At 32.0% G+C, this 17,012-nt stretch overlaps 2 protein-coding genes and 1 non-coding gene across 3 annotated transcripts; all 3 read right to left on the reverse strand.

The window, feature by feature from the left end:
* Positions 1–6,873: 6,873 nt before the first annotated feature.
* On the reverse strand, positions 6,874–8,469 carry LOC110653053 (uncharacterized). The gene has a single exon (XM_021808674.2). The coding sequence runs from the start codon at positions 8,352–8,354 to the stop codon at positions 7,044–7,046; it is 1,311 nt and encodes a 436-aa protein (XP_021664366.2). The 5' UTR covers positions 8,355–8,469; the 3' UTR covers positions 6,874–7,043.
* Positions 8,470–13,660: 5,191 nt separating this feature from the next.
* On the reverse strand, positions 13,661–13,745 carry TRNAM-CAU (transfer RNA methionine (anticodon CAU)). The gene is given in 2 exon segments: positions 13,661–13,696; positions 13,708–13,745. It is a non-coding gene; the product is annotated as a tRNA-Met (tRNA).
* Positions 13,746–13,992: 247 nt separating this feature from the next.
* On the reverse strand, positions 13,993–16,745 carry LOC110653063 (uncharacterized). Its single transcript, XM_021808680.2, is given in 4 exon segments — positions 13,993–14,710; positions 14,808–15,537; positions 15,540–15,555; positions 16,411–16,745. Coding segments are annotated over 4 exon segments (1,560 nt in total). The 5' UTR covers positions 16,699–16,745; the 3' UTR covers positions 13,993–14,184.
* Positions 16,746–17,012: the final 267 nt, after the last annotated feature.

Below are 17,012 nucleotides of genomic sequence, written 5' to 3' on the forward strand. Positions count from 1 at the left end.
TAGCCATATTGATTGCATACGTGATTGACGTTTTGCGTCCCATGATATGACGGCCCGAGGTACAGCGGTGTCCAGTGCCAACGACCCGTTATCCAATTTAGTCAGCCTGTCATAGGTTACTTGGGCAGTGAAATTTATTGAAATAAGTTAAAAATATTAGCAACTGAAAATATTAGCAATTAAATAAATGAGTAAGAATATTTAAAATAAATTAGATTAGTTATTTAGTAAAAAGAATTGAAATGAATTGGAACGATATTAAAATTTAATTATTATGAAAGAATTGAGCACTTCTGAAGATGAATAAATTAGAACAAATGATAGTTAATACTAGAAGTATTATATGAAATTAGATTAAATTCCAGAGTATCCAAATTTTGATCCATTTCTTTTTTTATTGTATATTATTTTCTTATTATATTATTGCACCACTAAGCAGCAATGCTTAGCCCGATGGATTTGTTTCCTCGCGCAGGTAATGAAGGTAAAGCCCAGCGAATATTAAACAGAGATTTTAGAGTTCTGATCTACAGAAGCGTCTGAAGTATTCAAGGTTGTCACCTCCTCAGCAATGCATGTAGATAGGGCCCACATAGGTCATAATTTGTATGTTGTATAAAATGCTCAGTTATAGTATTGTAATGTAGATTATGAAAATGTAATTAATAGGTATGTGATGTAAATTAATAAATCGGTTAGTTCATATGTGATTAAATTGTATATCATGTAAATTAATAAAGATTGAAAATTTTCATTATGAGTTGAGCATGAATGAGAATGTATGGAAATGGATATGAATGAAATTATATGGATTTGAATACAGAATTGAAATATATAGATGATGCATGAAATGATTGAGATTTTTATTTTAAAATACTATTGAAAATTTCAAACAGGTGAATAGTGAAACACATCAAACGATAATAAAATAGTGGAAACTCCGTTAGTTTCTCCGTCGAAAAATAATTGATATTAAATTAAACGAATTCAAAATTTTTTAAAAAATAAAGTAAGATAAGTTAGGGTGCTTCAACACCGAGTGTGACATGCCTCGCTCGGCTACACTGTCGGGTGAGGGGTGTTACACATTGGCTTAGCTAGAAAAGTTTAACTTGCAGCAAAAGGGATGGTGGTATTGGATTTAGGGATTTTAATTTGCTTAATGATGCCTTTCTTGCTAAACAGGCATGGTGGCTTCTAAGTTATCCTCAATTTTTATAGGCCCGTTTGATGAAGGGTATCTATTTTTTGCTTTATGATTTCATGGAAGCTAAGGAAAAATATTTTTCTTCATGGGAATGGAGGAGTTTGCTAAGTGGTAGAGAAGCGTTGTGCCCTAGAATCCATTAGAAAGTTTCAGGCCCCTCTTTTGTCAATGTTTGGACAGAACCTTGGGTCCCTACATTACCAGATAGAATCAAAAGTACCAGACCACCGGATTCTCCTATTATCTATGTGGCTGACCTAATTAATGTTCAAACAAAAACTAGGGACTCGCATATATTAGCATCTTTTTTTTCAGTAGTAGAATGTCAAGAAATTTTAAGAATTCCTATTAGGAAAGAGACTCATGAGCCTACTTGATTGTGGCATTATTCTAAGCATGGTATTCCTTCAGTAAAGGCTGTTTATTATTAGCTAAAAAAAGCTCATGTTTAACCTGCCCATGCTCGTTTGCCTTCTTCTTCTACATCTCTGCTGTAAGCATTTTGGAAAATGATTTGGTCTCTCTCTGTTCCCCATAAGATTCAAAACTTTTTGTGGAGAGCTTATAATGACTCGCTAGCTACCAAAGTCAATCATTATGAGCGCAAGTGTGCAAATTCTTCAATATGTCAACTTTGCAATCAATAGGATTTAGTTCTTTTCATGTCTGGTTTCAAAGTCTTTTTGAGAGGGTAAGAGCTCAAGATAAAAGGAAGATCCTGCTAGCTAGTTTTTTGGCATGGCACATTTGGAAATCACGAAATAAAGCCATTTTTTAAGATGCGGGCCCTAATTCAATGGCTACTATTCATAAAGCTCAACTTGCTGTTTCTGAATTCAACTCTTTTCTAGTACAAAAGCAACTTTCTAAACCTCGCCACATTTCTTTGCGCAATCAGAGTATGGGAAAGTGGCATCCTCCTGCAGATGGTTCATTTAAAATAATTGTTGATGCTTCCTTTGACCATGTATCATCTTTAGCTAGTTTGGGGTTAGTGTTGAGAGACTCTGGTGGTAATTTAGTCAATGGTTGCTCTTCTTCTTTTGTCAGTTTATTAGCTCTTATTGCAGAGGCTTAAGCCCTTAAAAAAGCTATTTCTTTTGCAGTTAGTAGATGACTGTCTTCTTATTGTTTTGAAACTGATTCTTTGTAGTTAGTCAAGTGTATTACTGCTACCTCTGCTCCTCTCCCATGGGAAGTGGAGGTTTTCGTTCAGGACATTAGATCTAAGTTGGACTTATTCCCATCCTTTGTATTTGCTTATATTCCTAGATCATCTAATAGGTGTGTTAATTGGGTCGCTAGCACTGCTAGGTTAGGGAAGCTAGGGCAGAGCATTCGATCTGTTCGATAACCAAACCTACTGAACCCAAAAAACCAAAAACTGAATAGCTAAAGATATTGTGACCAAATCGAACTGATAAAGGAGGATTGACCGAATTGAACCAAATCGACATTATATAGTTTGGTTTGATTTGGTTAACCAAAAAATTGAATTATATTACAGGATTTGTTAATTCTCAAAAATAAAAAATGTAACATTTTTAGAAACTGAACAAAACAGAATTAATATCAGATGGAATACAAGAAACAAAGCAATTATTTATAGTAAAAGAAATAGAGAAATCTGATATAGAATTAACAGAGCAATAACAAAGCAAGAACTGTTAGTAGTATGCCCTAGAGTATATCATTTAGTATGTATCTTATATATGTTTTATTAATAAAAGGCATTTTCACTTTTCCGTTTACATAATATATTTATGTGTAATAGAAAATGTCCATTAATATTTTGTTAGAAATTATATTCTTAAGTTGTTAAGAATATGAGTGACAATATTTCTAGCACAAAGTATCATAAATTGGTTCACAATCGAGGATACTTCACAAAAAGGATATGACTTATCCAGAAATATTATAATCATGTTTGTTCCTAAGTTATTTATATGAGATGTAAATAAGATGGAATGTTGAGTCTCATGCCATAGAACAAACATGATAGGCACTTATGCATGATAAGTAGACTAAACCAGTGACATTTATGACAAGCACATGGAGTTTACTCTTGTCAATGTATTGTCATAAATCATATCAGTTCATATAATCTTTAGACCTGAGATAGCACAGTTATCTTGTATATAGGTGGTTTGAGTTTGATATTGCTTTCATACTTGTACTGTGTATGGGTATATGGGCATGTGTTGGCTCCTACTAGTTATATATGGAGGTAGGTATTGATCAAGTTATAATCTGTTACCCTAAGTAAATAGGGATAAAATTCTATGTTCATTTAATTATTCTTGACGTTTCAAGTTCCTAGCCATGATAGATAGATTTAATCAGAAAAGAGTTTCTGATGAGAAAATCTTTTTAATCAAGAATTTGAATTAAAAGAGAACATAATATTCATAGCAAATGGAGTTTGACAAAAACCATGACTCCAGCTCGAATTGAGATTTTATAACAGAGAGATTCTAGTGCATGGTAACATATGATAAAATGTTCATTTAAGGTATTCCTTATTACTGATTGGGTGGCCATGGCATGCTATGCTAGGTGTTAACCATGGTCTATAAGATGCCTAAAATGACTTAGAGAAATCATTTATGGTAAGAAAGAGTTCTGATGATATTAAGAGTTAATATCATATCTCATTGCTAATTAGTAATAAGCCTAGTGAGTCACACACATATAAAAATAATCACCAAATTAAATGTGATTTAATTAATTAGTTAAAGAGTTTAATTGATTAATTAAATAGATTTGGTTTGCAATTAGATTGCAAAGTCCCTAGCATGACTTAAAACCAAATCTAGATTATTGGATATATAGTATAAGTTAAATTTATATTTAAAGTGTTTAAATATGAATTGAATTATAAGAAATTAATTAATAGAGATTAATTAATTAATTTATATTTGATATAAATTCATTAGAAGAGGAGAAATAATTATTTTGGGTTGAGAACTCAAAATTACAACACAAGGGTAATTTCGTCATTTCACAGAGTGAGATGTGGCACCATGAGATGGTGACACATGGCACCATATAAGCTTACCATTTGTCTTCCAATAATGTAAGATGATCAAAGTCAAGATTAAACTTAGCTTTGACACTTGGTTTAATGTGATTAGGTCAATTAAAATTAAGGTGCAATCAGAAGATGACATGTGGCAAGGGTTTTAAGTGATGAACTAATTATATAATGTGATGTTATGAAAGAATGAAAGAATATTATGATTTTTATCCAAGAGGTGCCGCCACCTTTGAAGCCTTTTTCCTCTCTTATTCTTCTTCTCTTATCAATTCAAAGAGAATTGCCCATATTCTCTTGAATTAAAATTGCTAAAAATTGTTTCTAGTGTCCTAATCTACAACCTCCCTAAAGGCAAATCCCTATTTTCTAATTGGTTGGCAAGGCTTGAGAAGCTGTTCAAGGGGCTGCCATTGGTGATCTTAGTGTGGACAAGCTAGAGAGATAATATTTGGGGTCCTAGGTACTTTCCAAAGGTACCAAACACATCTACAGTGCATCAAAAAGTTAGTGCACATGTTCTTATATTAATCTTGGGTTCTAATGAATTAATCTGTTAATTCTAAAATCTTAAATGGCAAATGTAGATCTAAATATATATTAAAAGTGTTTTAATATGTAATTGAACAAGAACATCATAATTTCAACTTTGTTTTTCAAAGAGAATTAAAAAAGAAAAAGAATTCCCAAATGCGCTACATCTACCCAACAATCCATACAAAGCTCACAAATATTTTGCAGATACATGAAAACAAAATTCCACATGGGTAGAGTCATAGCAAAATAAAATCACAATCTTTGTCTAAGAAACAAACTAAGACTCACAGCCAACACAATTTCAGCAATCACAAAGCTAAAAAATAGAGCTGCTAGCTGCTTGGGTCTCGGCATCCTTGTGGATGTGGGTTTCGGCGTCTTCAAGAATCAAGCTTGCCTATGCATGTGGATTTGGACTGAAGACATGATGCGATCTAGACTAAAGACATCGACTGTGGTGGGTTTTCTAGCTGATGTTGATGCGATCTAGTAGTCCTTTGAAAGTCTCCTATCACTGATTTCGATATGTTGGAGATGAGATATGTAGGCAACGCTACCAAGTGTGAAGATTGAAGAAGAGTCATTTAGAGAGGAAGGGATGATTGAAGAAGTTGATTGTGAGGAGGAATGGAGGATTAGTTGGAAGGACTCAAGAAGAGTAGAGTGAAGGGGGCAGAGATCGTGCAAGAATAAGATTGAAGAGTGAGAGAAAATTGAGGGAGAACTGAGAAGGGTGGAGTGGCTGAAAAAAGTAAGGGTGAAGGGTTAGGGTTATATTTCATAAGCTTATATATATATATTCGGTTTGAGTTATTCAATTTTTTTATCGGTTTTAATAGAATTAAATAGAAAATTGAAATTTTTAAATATAAAAAACCAAACTAACCTGTTTATCTAGAAAAAATGAGCCGATTTAATTGATTCGATTCGATCTGATTTGATTTTTTAATTTCACTCGAATTCTATACAGCCCTAAGGGAAGCTGTCTTCAGTTTGGATAACAAATCCCTCTGCTCAATTAACAGACATGTTAGTTGTGATAAATTGTATATGCAAGTTGTTTCCTGAATGAAATTCACTTTTTGACAATAAGATCAAATTAAATGTTGTCATCATCTCATCCAAATGTTGCAAATTACGATGATAGTGAAATCAGATGGACACCTGTCATTTTGAACGTCTGTTTCTACAAAAGTATCACTTCAAAAGGATAGCTGCGTTCAACTACAATTTAAGTAATGATAAGCCACCGACACACCACAACAAAACCATTGGTAGATTTTAAATTCCCACAATACCCCCAATCAACCATTCACCAGATTTTTTTTTTCATTAAATTTAAGGGTAATACATTTAAAATGATCACACATGATTTTTTTAATTTATAAATATTTTTATAAAAATCGTTAAATTTTAATTTTTTTTATAAAATTCATTATTTTATAAAATTTATTATAATTAAAAATTAAAATTTTTTATATTAATTTATTAAATTATTAATTATTTTATAAATAAAATTATTTAATTAATAATTATTAAAAAAAATAAAGAAAATAAATAGATGATAACTTATTAAATTATTAATTATTTTATAAATAAAATTATCTAATTAATGATTATCGATAAAAAAATAAAAAAATAAAAAAATTTAATGGTAAATAGATAATTAGATGTGTTTTATATATTTTATTTTTTTTAATAAATTAATAAAATAAAATAATTTTATTTATAAATTAATTGATAGGTAATAAATTAATTTAAAATTTTTTAATTTTTTATTAAAATAGTTTTTATTAAATTAAATTAAAATTTAATAAATTTTATAAAAAAAATTAAAATTTAATAATTTTTTGAAAATAATTATAAAATTAAGTAATTGTGTGTAATATTTATCAGATAATATATTAATAAAAATATGATAATAATGTGTTTAAAAAAAATTGTGATAATAATGAGGAGATGGTGCCATGCGACAAGCCAATAACTCATGCTTAAAAAGCAAGTGTACACTAGAAAAGACAAAAATCATAACATTTATGATTTATTTTTGCATTTTTTACATATTTTTATTTATAATATTTATAATAAACAAAGATTATATGAAATTTAATATAGAAAAAATTTTCTATTCTATAATAACACCATTGTTCCTTCGCCAATGGCATTATAGTAAACCCACGGAAGGCAAACAAAAATAAAAATAAAAAGAGAGAGGGATTTATAATTTATTACATTTCTTTAAAAATAAATAAAAAAAATTATGCACTAATTCTTTTTGCCCTCTTCACCACCATCCTCCAAGTAGGCCTTCTTTCTTCTGTCAAATTTAGCAAATAAGCAAATCACAAGAAAACACGTGGCGTAAATCCCATGAACCTTCCAAGTAGCCTTGGGCGGCTGGTGCAAGACCACCCTGTGGAACACTGCTACGTAGAAATGAAGCCCAACAGCTAAGCCTACGAAGATCTGGCCCAGACCCAGCAATTTTGAGCCCAGCCCAGATTCAGTTGAAAACACCAGAATCAAGTACATCAACAACAACAAGAGGTACAAAACATAGCCAAGCGTTTGCAGGACCATTAAACATACGTATGTGGATTGCGAAGTAGCGTAGAAAAACCTCAAGGGCTCCAGCCCAGTGACTATGGAAGAGAGACAGAGAATGGAGAAGTAGATTGAAAGATAAACTTGAATGAAGATGACGATCTTTTGAATAGAGAAATAAGCTTTGATGCGGTTGAAGATTAGAGAAACTAGAAGAAGAGGGATTAGAATGAAAGCGAAAGAGACTACAGAAGCAACGGTGGACGCATATCTGTTGCCAACTATTGGCTTGAACCCTTTAGCCATTTCTTTGTTTGCTTTTGTGAGGTATTTTTTGGACGTCATTGAGATCTTCTCAATGTCTGGCATGAGAGATTGTTGAAATTTGGATGGTAGATCTCTGAACTCAGCGACCAAGTTATCCTCCACTTCTTGATCTAGCCAACTGGGTTGTTTCTGTGCCTGGGTGGTCTTCTTCTGGTTATTTGGTTTTTTCTCTGTGGTTTGTTTTTGGGATTCAGAATCACTCACAAGGATTTGGGATCCTTTCGTTGAAATGGATTTTGATGTTTTGTTCTTGGTTGAGCCTAATTTGAGTAGATCTGAAGTTTTTTTAGTAGAGGCAGAAGCTTTTGATGAGAAATTGAGCTTCTTCAGCTGGGAAGTGGAATTGAGCTTCTTAAGCTCAGTCTTGGGTAAGATAGAAAGAGCTGCTTTTGTTGAATTTGTAGATTTTGTAATCTTGGTCTGGTTCTTGGAGGATAAGCTAGTCCTAAGGAGCTTATTTTGGTTTTTTGAAGCAAGATTTGGTTTGATTACCTTGGTTTGATTCTTGGAAGATAAATTAGTACCTTTTTTCTTGGGAAGCTGATCTTGATCGTTTTCCACCTCTAACATTCTTCTTCTACCAAGAAACTGTTTTCTTTCAAGCTGAGAACCATCTGAGGATGCACAGAGGACAGAAGTAAACAGAAAAAACACAAGATAAACCAGAAGTACCTTTCTGAAACTCGAGAACAAGAGCGAAGCCATACTTTTATGAATCCCAAGTGTTTCAGTCTTGGAAAAATCCAATGGTTCTTCAAAGAAGATCCAGAAATTGGATACGTAGGATCCAAAAAACTCCAAGGCACAGAGAGAGAGAGAGAGAGAGAGAGAGAGAGAGATGGGTTTTTATAGTTGAATGACAAAGCAGCCGTAGAAGAGATTAAAAGATCTGTCACATGGCACAAGTAGAACATAGAAAAACAGTAAGAAGGCTGCCAAATAACGCGGTTTAATGGTCCCGCTGTGGCTGCTGAATTATTTTTGTTAAATATGGGACAAAATATTTTAGTCCAACAAATGCTTCAACTTGTGATAATGTGATAATTAAATGGATTCCAAAGAAAATGAATTCATTTGTGAGCCCATCTGTTCCTTCAAACAATAACACAAAATTGACAACAGATTGGGAATTGGAATTTGAGTGGCAGAGTTATTGTACAGAGCATGGTCAATCATAGCACTACCATTCTTGTTCTTTTCGCTGACAAAAAATTTCCATGTGAATCGTGGAAAAAAATGGAGCTGAGATGACCAATGCAAATTAAAAAAAAAAAAAAAGCTTTTCTTTTATTTCTTTACCCATTGATTCAGTTCCAAGTGGTGCATATTTAAAATTGTACTCTTTTAGTGGGAATTTCTTTTTTATTTTGTCATCAAGTGATATTTTTAAGTAAAATTTATGCATAGCTCAATAAGTCTCAAGTCGCAATCCACTTATTCTGCGTTAGTGATATACTATTATTTTTATGTCTTTCACCTATAAATTTATATTTTTAAATTAGATAATTTTTTATATAAAACTATAATATTTCACATCAAAAAATATAAAGTTTGAATTATAATCTCCTTATTTATTAATTAAATATTTAACATAAAATAAAAGTAACAAATGTATGCTCATTCATATTTTAAATCTATTAACTATTATTTAAAACTCAAATTTATTCAAAACTCACTGTAAGAATAATTTTATATTTTTAATAAATAAATTATAAAAAAAATTTGTGATTTGACACTTTAATATATAAAAGATTGTGTTTTAATTTTTATCGATTTAATATAATGTATTATGATTTATTGATTACGTGGTTTAAATCATTATTTATCAGTAATAACATCATGCTAAAGCACTAATAGAACATTGAGGCTATGTCAACTATATTCATCACATCAATATTATTTAAGAGTAATGTTAGACTTAAGAGTTTTAATCTATGTTTGGATGATAATAAATAATTAATGTACTATTAATTTGTATTAAAAGTATTTATGTAAAAATTATAAATTTTAAATTCAAAATTATGAAATTGATTTAAATCATGATTGAAAGAGAACAAATAAATGAAGCAAAGTATTATGAGATTTTACAATGTAATTTTTATTCATTTTTATGCTATGTGGATCTCATTTAATTAACTACATTGACTCAAATTTAAATATTTTTAAGAAAATTCTTATTATTTTGTTTTTACCTATTTCTTTATCAAGGTGGAGTTAAATTAATTTTTCATTTTTGAATGATGCAAAATTAGTTTTTGAAAATATTTTAGTTTGAAAGTTTATTGAATTAGCTTTCCAACGCTTCAAATAGATCAAAAATTCAACTTCATGACTAAAAGTTAAGCTGATTTTGAGTGTTTTACATTTTAGTCCAAAATAGACTTCAGTATTCAACATAGAGGATTTAAGCAACTAAAGTCTAGTTTTTAAAACTATATTTTTGGCGGACTAAACATTGGCAGCTGAACCTGGGTTTTCAAAAGTTAAAATAACTGGGTTTTAAGTTGTTGAACAACTATTTTTGCATTTAATGCACAACTGATTATCTTTTTTTGTCAAAACTATAAATAGGAGTTATTTATGAGTGGAGAAGAGTTACAAAAAATTTTTCATTTTGAGAATTTATTGATTTTTAAGCCTTTATACTATTTCTTTCTCTTTATAATTTGAGCTTTTATAATTAATTTCTTGAGAGCTTGTGTTGAGCTATAAATTTATTGTATTCTAAAATTCAGAGCAAAATTATTGAAAGTATTTATTTACTATGAGTGTTTTAAAGTATTAAATTGCTCTTATATGAAAAAGAAATTATAAAAGAGTAGGAATTTGCTCTTGTATATTATAAGGGGTTTGATATTCATCAAAATAAGATAATTATTGGAGTTAACTTTCAAAGAGGGTCTTGATGAGAGGACGCCGACTTAGGATAGTCGAACATTTATAAATCTCTTGTGCCATCATTCTTCTCTCTCTTATTTATGTTTATTTTTCTCAAGTTTTTCTTAATTTTCAAATTTTTTAATTAGAACTCAATTCACTCCTCTTTGATTGTTTAGGAGATAACAGGTAAATAATGGTTTGAATTATATTTATTAATAGAGCATAATATAAGATATCATATTAATAAAAATTAAACTATAATATATCATATATACGTTAAAAGCACAAAATTATAGAATTTTTTTCCCGTTTTTGTACATTCATAAATTCTCATTAATGTTAATCATTCAAATTCTAAAAAATGGACTAAAATAAACTTAATTATCATTAAATTACTATTGTAGTAGAAAGATTTAATAGCATTTGTAATCATGTATTTTTCACAAAACTCCATTTCTAAAGAGGGAATTCTCAAATGTAAGACAGGAGGAATGCGGCTTATTATCAATTGAAGGTGAGTTATGGCACAAATTTTCAGAGGATGACAAAGTATTGTATTTTAATTATTTTAAGATAATTATTTATTAATATATTTCTAATCAAAATTGCCAAACTATGGTAATTAATTTTCATAGAAAATGCTTAATTTGACGCATGGTTTTTTAATACAAAAATCTTTCTTTAGCATGAACGAAGTCTAAGCAGATTAATGAAGGGCATTTAGGGCATTAGATTCATGTCCATAATGCTGGGAAGAGAGATCTATTTCTTTTATTTATTTATTTATTTTTATAGTTTTCCCAATGGATTCATTTTAGGTCTCAGTGACCATTTAGTTGAGTTGGGGCCATATGATGATACGAAATGTGGGCCCTAAAAACCTGGGATCCTATGCAGTGTGTCCCACAATTATGCTGCCCCTAGTGCAAAAGAACCAACCACGACCGTCTAACCCTGGGGTCTTGAATATTACTTAGATAGTGATGCGGTTGATAGTGAATATGTGATACCACAGGCCACGACACAGCTGGCTCAACATATTTAAGTAATTAATTTTTTAATAATAATTTCAACAATAATATTCATAATTCATATCGTATAATAATATATTATTATTTTTATTAAAAAATTTATTTTATATATTTATGTATTTAAATATTATATATTTTTTAATAATATAAATATATTATTAAAATTATATTTTAACTTTTTTTAATTAATAAATTCATAATAAACTAAAACAAAAAGAAAAAGAAAAAGAAAAATTTATACCGGAAAATTTAACTCAATCCGCTCCATCCTGCTCTTCAGCAAAGAAGTCTTTAGCCCAACTCCGAACGCTTGTGAGATTGAGATGAGTGGACGATTTTCACTCTGCCTCGCCCCACCCGTTTTGCTGCCATTTTTAAATTTTTGGAATTGTGAAGTTTCAAATTAAAATATTAGCCCAATCCAATTATAAAAGAAAGATTGAAATATTATTTCAAAGAAACAAATTTCTTTTTTTGTTTTTTAAGAAATAGACCATTGGGATTTGAAGTAATTATTTTGGATCACCTAACTATTGATGCAATGTGAATTTCTCTTACTACTTTTAGATGGTAAGTCAAAAGGAGAAAGCACCCATATAGAAAGGCAACATGGAAATGAGCTTTTAATGGAAGTGAACTATTGAAATGCCACCCAAATTTGTCTTTATGGCTTCTCCTCTCTCCTACTCCATGAATCTTCTTGTAATTCCGAGCCACCAATACAAATAAGTCATAAACCCAACAAATGCACTACAATCTCAATAATGAAAAGTTCATGCAAGTTCTATTGAGGAGGCCTTTTTTTTTTTTTTTTTTGCTTTTTAATTTATTGTAAAGTATTATTGATAAGTTTTCGTACATCCAGTAAGGGGGAGAAATTCTCATCCTTATGAAACGGACTAACACCTCTACCAAGCTTTGAATGAGATATATGGAGGATTAAAAGGAAGCTATACAGGAGCCTTGAGAATAAAGATGCTGCAAAATTTTTATTACCTGACACACACAGACAACGAGAGCGAGACACGAATAGTGTGTCGGTGGCGGTGATCTAGCTTATGATGTTGAGTTTCGCATTTAAAAATTGATATGAAATCAGTGCTGGGGATTCTGAGATTTCTAACATTGGCACATTCCAATGGTGCCCTTATTTTTTGATTTGTTTTATTATTCATACCCTTGGCTTGTTTAGCCTGTGAAAATGCTTACAAATATGATCATACTTTATTTAAAATATATAATTAAAAATCAATGAGATATATAATTTAATAGCATTTAGTCGAAGTTAAATGTATTAAAAAATTAAAATTAAAATTAAAATCTACTTATGGAATTAATTAATTAGATTTTTTATGAGTATAAATTTAAAATCTCATTATTTTCAAAAGAAAATTTTAACATTATTGAATTAAAATATATTAATATTGTTAAAAGTACTTAATTTTTAGCATTAATTTTTCAAGAGGAAAAAAAAGATAAGTTATTATTCAAAATAATAAAAATAAGACCTATGATTAAAAAAGGCACTCTGATTACTTAACTAACTAACGAGTTCTTCAAGCTTCGCTTCCGCTTCTTTACATCAAAACTTGATGATGCTTGTAGTTGTTCTAGAGACACAGAGATATTGGACGTTAAGTAACAGAATCAAAGTAAGAAAACTTTTGCTTGTAAAGAGAAACCTATCTGGCATGCACACCGCTTAAAAGCAAAGCAGTGTGAAAGAGAAGCTAAAGTTCATGCAGGAAAGGTGAAGAACCTTGACTACTGCTTTCTAGCTAACTTGTTTTAATAAAAGTTACTTTCAGGATCTGGGCCCCTTTCCATGTGATAATGGTCGATAGTTCATTCATATATATATATATATATATATATATATATATATATATATATATATTCTTCATCGTGACGGGGACCATTTCTATACATCTGAAGTGTGAAATTATTGCAGTAAAGCTATGCACTGGCAGCGCGTAGAACTTGCGAATGTATAGGTTCATTTAGCAGATTGTGACTAAAATTTGGCTTCCAAAAATGCATGGGTTTTGCAACTGAGGCAATCTCGTAGTTAGATTAGGAGAAGGAAAAAGAAAAGGGAAATGGGGTGAGAGAGGCTCGAACTCTCGACCTCAGGATAACTCAGAAGCTATGAGACCTACGCGCTAGCCAACTGCGCCACCACCCCTCATTGAGTGATGTTTCCCTCACAATTATTTATTGCTAAACTTCATGAATACCCAGGAAATTTTCTATGCCAAAAATACAATTTAATTAAATAAGAAAACCGTAATCGGTAACAAAACCAAAATCAAGCGTGAACTAAACCAGCCCGGAGCCGTCCTCCTTCGATTTGCTCTAGGTTATCAGTCCTTGGTCAGGTCTTTTCTGAAATAATTTATTAATATCATAATTTGAACTAGCCACATGGAAGATGGAACAAGTGAATTTACTCATGTCTGAAGAAATATAGACCTCAGAGTAAATAAAAATCCCTTAATTGTAACCTTTAAAAGGCATGTAAAAATTTCAGAAGTTCAGAAGAGATGAAGTTTCTTCAACTTATCATTTGAGAGTGTATAGAAGACTAAAATGGACAGTAACCAGCTTCTGCAATGACAGGTTCTTCAGTCTCTTATGTTTGAGAATGTTAGCTGATGAGCAAGCAGAGGCTTCTCATCATTATCATCCAAATCAATGCTCTCATCCTTCCCATTCTCCAAGTCAATTTTGCTTCTTTCCTTTCCATTCATCCCTGTTGATCCTGAAACTTGTAGTTGCGAGTATTCTTCTGTTGAAGGAGACCTATCTGTCTCTAGTTGTTGCAATTCTGATTCTATCAAAGCACTCATCCTTGCACGCTCCCGGTCTCTTGGGTACGTATAATAAAGGAAGGAATAGATGGAGCAACACAATGCCATTGGAATGCCAATTGCTGTGTATAGTGCCTTGGCAAGGGATGCTGCATTTTCTCTATCTGTTTCAACTTTGTCTGTGTCTGATGATGTTTTGGTAATTTTATAACCATAAACATGCTGAGCCAAAATCCCAACTACAGGGGGTGCAAATGAAGAGAGTATTGATTCAAATGATCGATCCAAGGCATAGATGCTTGTTCGAGATTTCTCAGGAACTATCTCTGCAAGTATTGGACTGGGCACACACATTTACATGCGTATCAGAGAACACTAATTTCCTATTAGTTTGTAAACATGAGGGTAAAAGGAAAATGTGAATCAGGAATACATACTTGTTTGTTGCTGAACCATTCCAGGATATGCACAGGCCCATGATGAACAAGACCAGACCAAGCATGAATGCTGTTGAAGGATCATCAGGCAAAACCAACAGCAAAACTGCTGCTAAAGGAACTGCCGAACCAGTGCTTACCTGTGACAGGACTATCCTCCCAGAATTGGGGAAGTATTTAGCAAGGATATCCCCCATCCACCCTCCAAATAGACCACCGAAGGAACAGGCAATCACAAAAAGAGTCATAAGGAATGCTGTTTTTTCATGAGAGAAGCCAATAAGTTCTAACCACATAGCGGAAAATGATAAAGCAGACCAAGGGAATGATCCAGAGACACCTTGAGCCACAAGTATTTGGAAAGTTGGTGTTTTCATAACTAACTTTGCTTCTCTGATCAGGTCCTTCAATTCTGAAATAAAGGACTCACAATTTTGGTCCCTGGATCTATTATCAGAGGCAGAAAAGCGTGGGTCAATAGCAAAGAGTGCGACCAAAATACCTACTACTACACTTACTATCCCAACCAAAAGGAAAGCAACTCTCCAACCAGGTATCCCCATGAATGATGTTGAGGCTAATAGCACAGAACAAAGCCCTCCGATGATGGAGCCAAGATTTCCCGTTAGCTGCAGCCATCCAAATGCCATACCACGATTGGTTTCATCAGTGGAATCAGCTACAAGGGACTTAATGGCAGGTATGACCATGGCAAGTCCAATTCCATTAGCCCTCTTGAAACTGCCACCTAATTCACCCAATTCAACAACATTGTCGGCGATAATTTTCCCTATCCAGGAGACAGAAACCTTGAAAATTTAATTATATATAAAAAAAAAAACTCAGGCCCACCCCCGCCGTTCTTGCTATTCTGAACTTCACAATATATCTTCCAGGTATCAGCATACCTGAATATAAGTGTGTTCTAAAATTACTTCATATTTCTGAATTTTCCATCCTAATAGGCTATTTACATTCATGGCATTTAAGCTCTGAAAATATTTACATTTCCCTATTGCGAATCAAAAACTTCTTAGTGTACCTAAATCAAACAATATGATAGTTTTGCAATGGGAAATTTAATTAAGCAGACGTTGCAGTTCATTATTCACACATAAATTTGAAGCACAAGCCATAACAGTTAACACAACTATGTAACTTATTTTCAACTAGGAGTTGCAGCCAAATAATAGGAATGAATTATTTTCTTAGAAACTTATTTTCTTAGAAACTTATTTTCTTCCACAGACAAATTATTTCCCACTGAAACAAACGGAACCTAAACCTAAATCATAACGTGTTTGGTCGAGTCTTCTGCAAATCAACATTAAATAAATAGCAACTCCACTACGCTAATCACAAACTCTCAGCATTAAACCTTATTTTACAAACTTTTCTCGACGAATGCATTTTGATTTGTTATTACAAATCTGTACACATGACCATGAAAATAAATCAATTTGGTAAACTCTATAAGGCCACAACATCACATCCCACAAAATCCAGAAAATGGGTTATCTCAGAATTGCAACGAAGAAATTAAACACTTCAAAACCACCATAAAAATAAGAGGAAAAATAAAGAAAGACAAAAAGAGAAGAACCTGAAAGAAGGTGGAGGATATAGCGACGAGGAAGGTGGCAGCAGCCCAAAGAAAGGCACCAAGGGCAATAACATGGACACGATTGTGACGCGAAGCAAGGTATGCTGCTAATGGGTAGCAAGAAGACTGAACTATGGATCTAAACAGAGTAAGCGAACCCAGCCCAGTCGGGTCTGTATGTAGAGCAGGACCCAATTCTTTATACACTCCGGGCAAAACCGACTCATCGGCTCGCTCCATAATCGAAGCCAGATTCACTAGCACCAATGTCAGCGTCTCTTGTTTCATTGTTGAAGTCTCTGTGCAATCAAAGATCCTCCGTTTCAGTTCCAAAGATAGAGAGCCTCTGTTCCTGGACAGAGAGGGAAAGACTTTGACTTGATGCTTTCAAATGCGGAACATAGTTTATGAGGTGTTTTATTTAGAACCACAATCTAACAGTGAATAGACATCTCTATATATATATCATTTTATTATAGATTTTGTAATTTAAAAACAATTCTAATATGGTAAAATTATAGATAGTCGGTAAGGATGTTTGTATGTTCTATTTTCTTTAATTTGCTTTTGGTTTAGCATTGGGCTGATTAAGTTTTTAATTA

This window comes from Hevea brasiliensis, chromosome 7 (genome assembly GCF_030052815.1).
Source record: "Hevea brasiliensis isolate MT/VB/25A 57/8 chromosome 7, ASM3005281v1, whole genome shotgun sequence".
Lineage (NCBI taxonomy): Eukaryota > Viridiplantae > Streptophyta > Magnoliopsida > Malpighiales > Euphorbiaceae > Hevea > Hevea brasiliensis.

Bases quoted from the DNA above. Each gene is read 5' to 3' on its own strand.
- LOC110653053 (XM_021808674.2), bottom strand. From the start codon at position 8,354: ATGGCTTCGCTCTTGTTCTCGAGTTTCAGAAAGGTACTTCTGGTTTAT.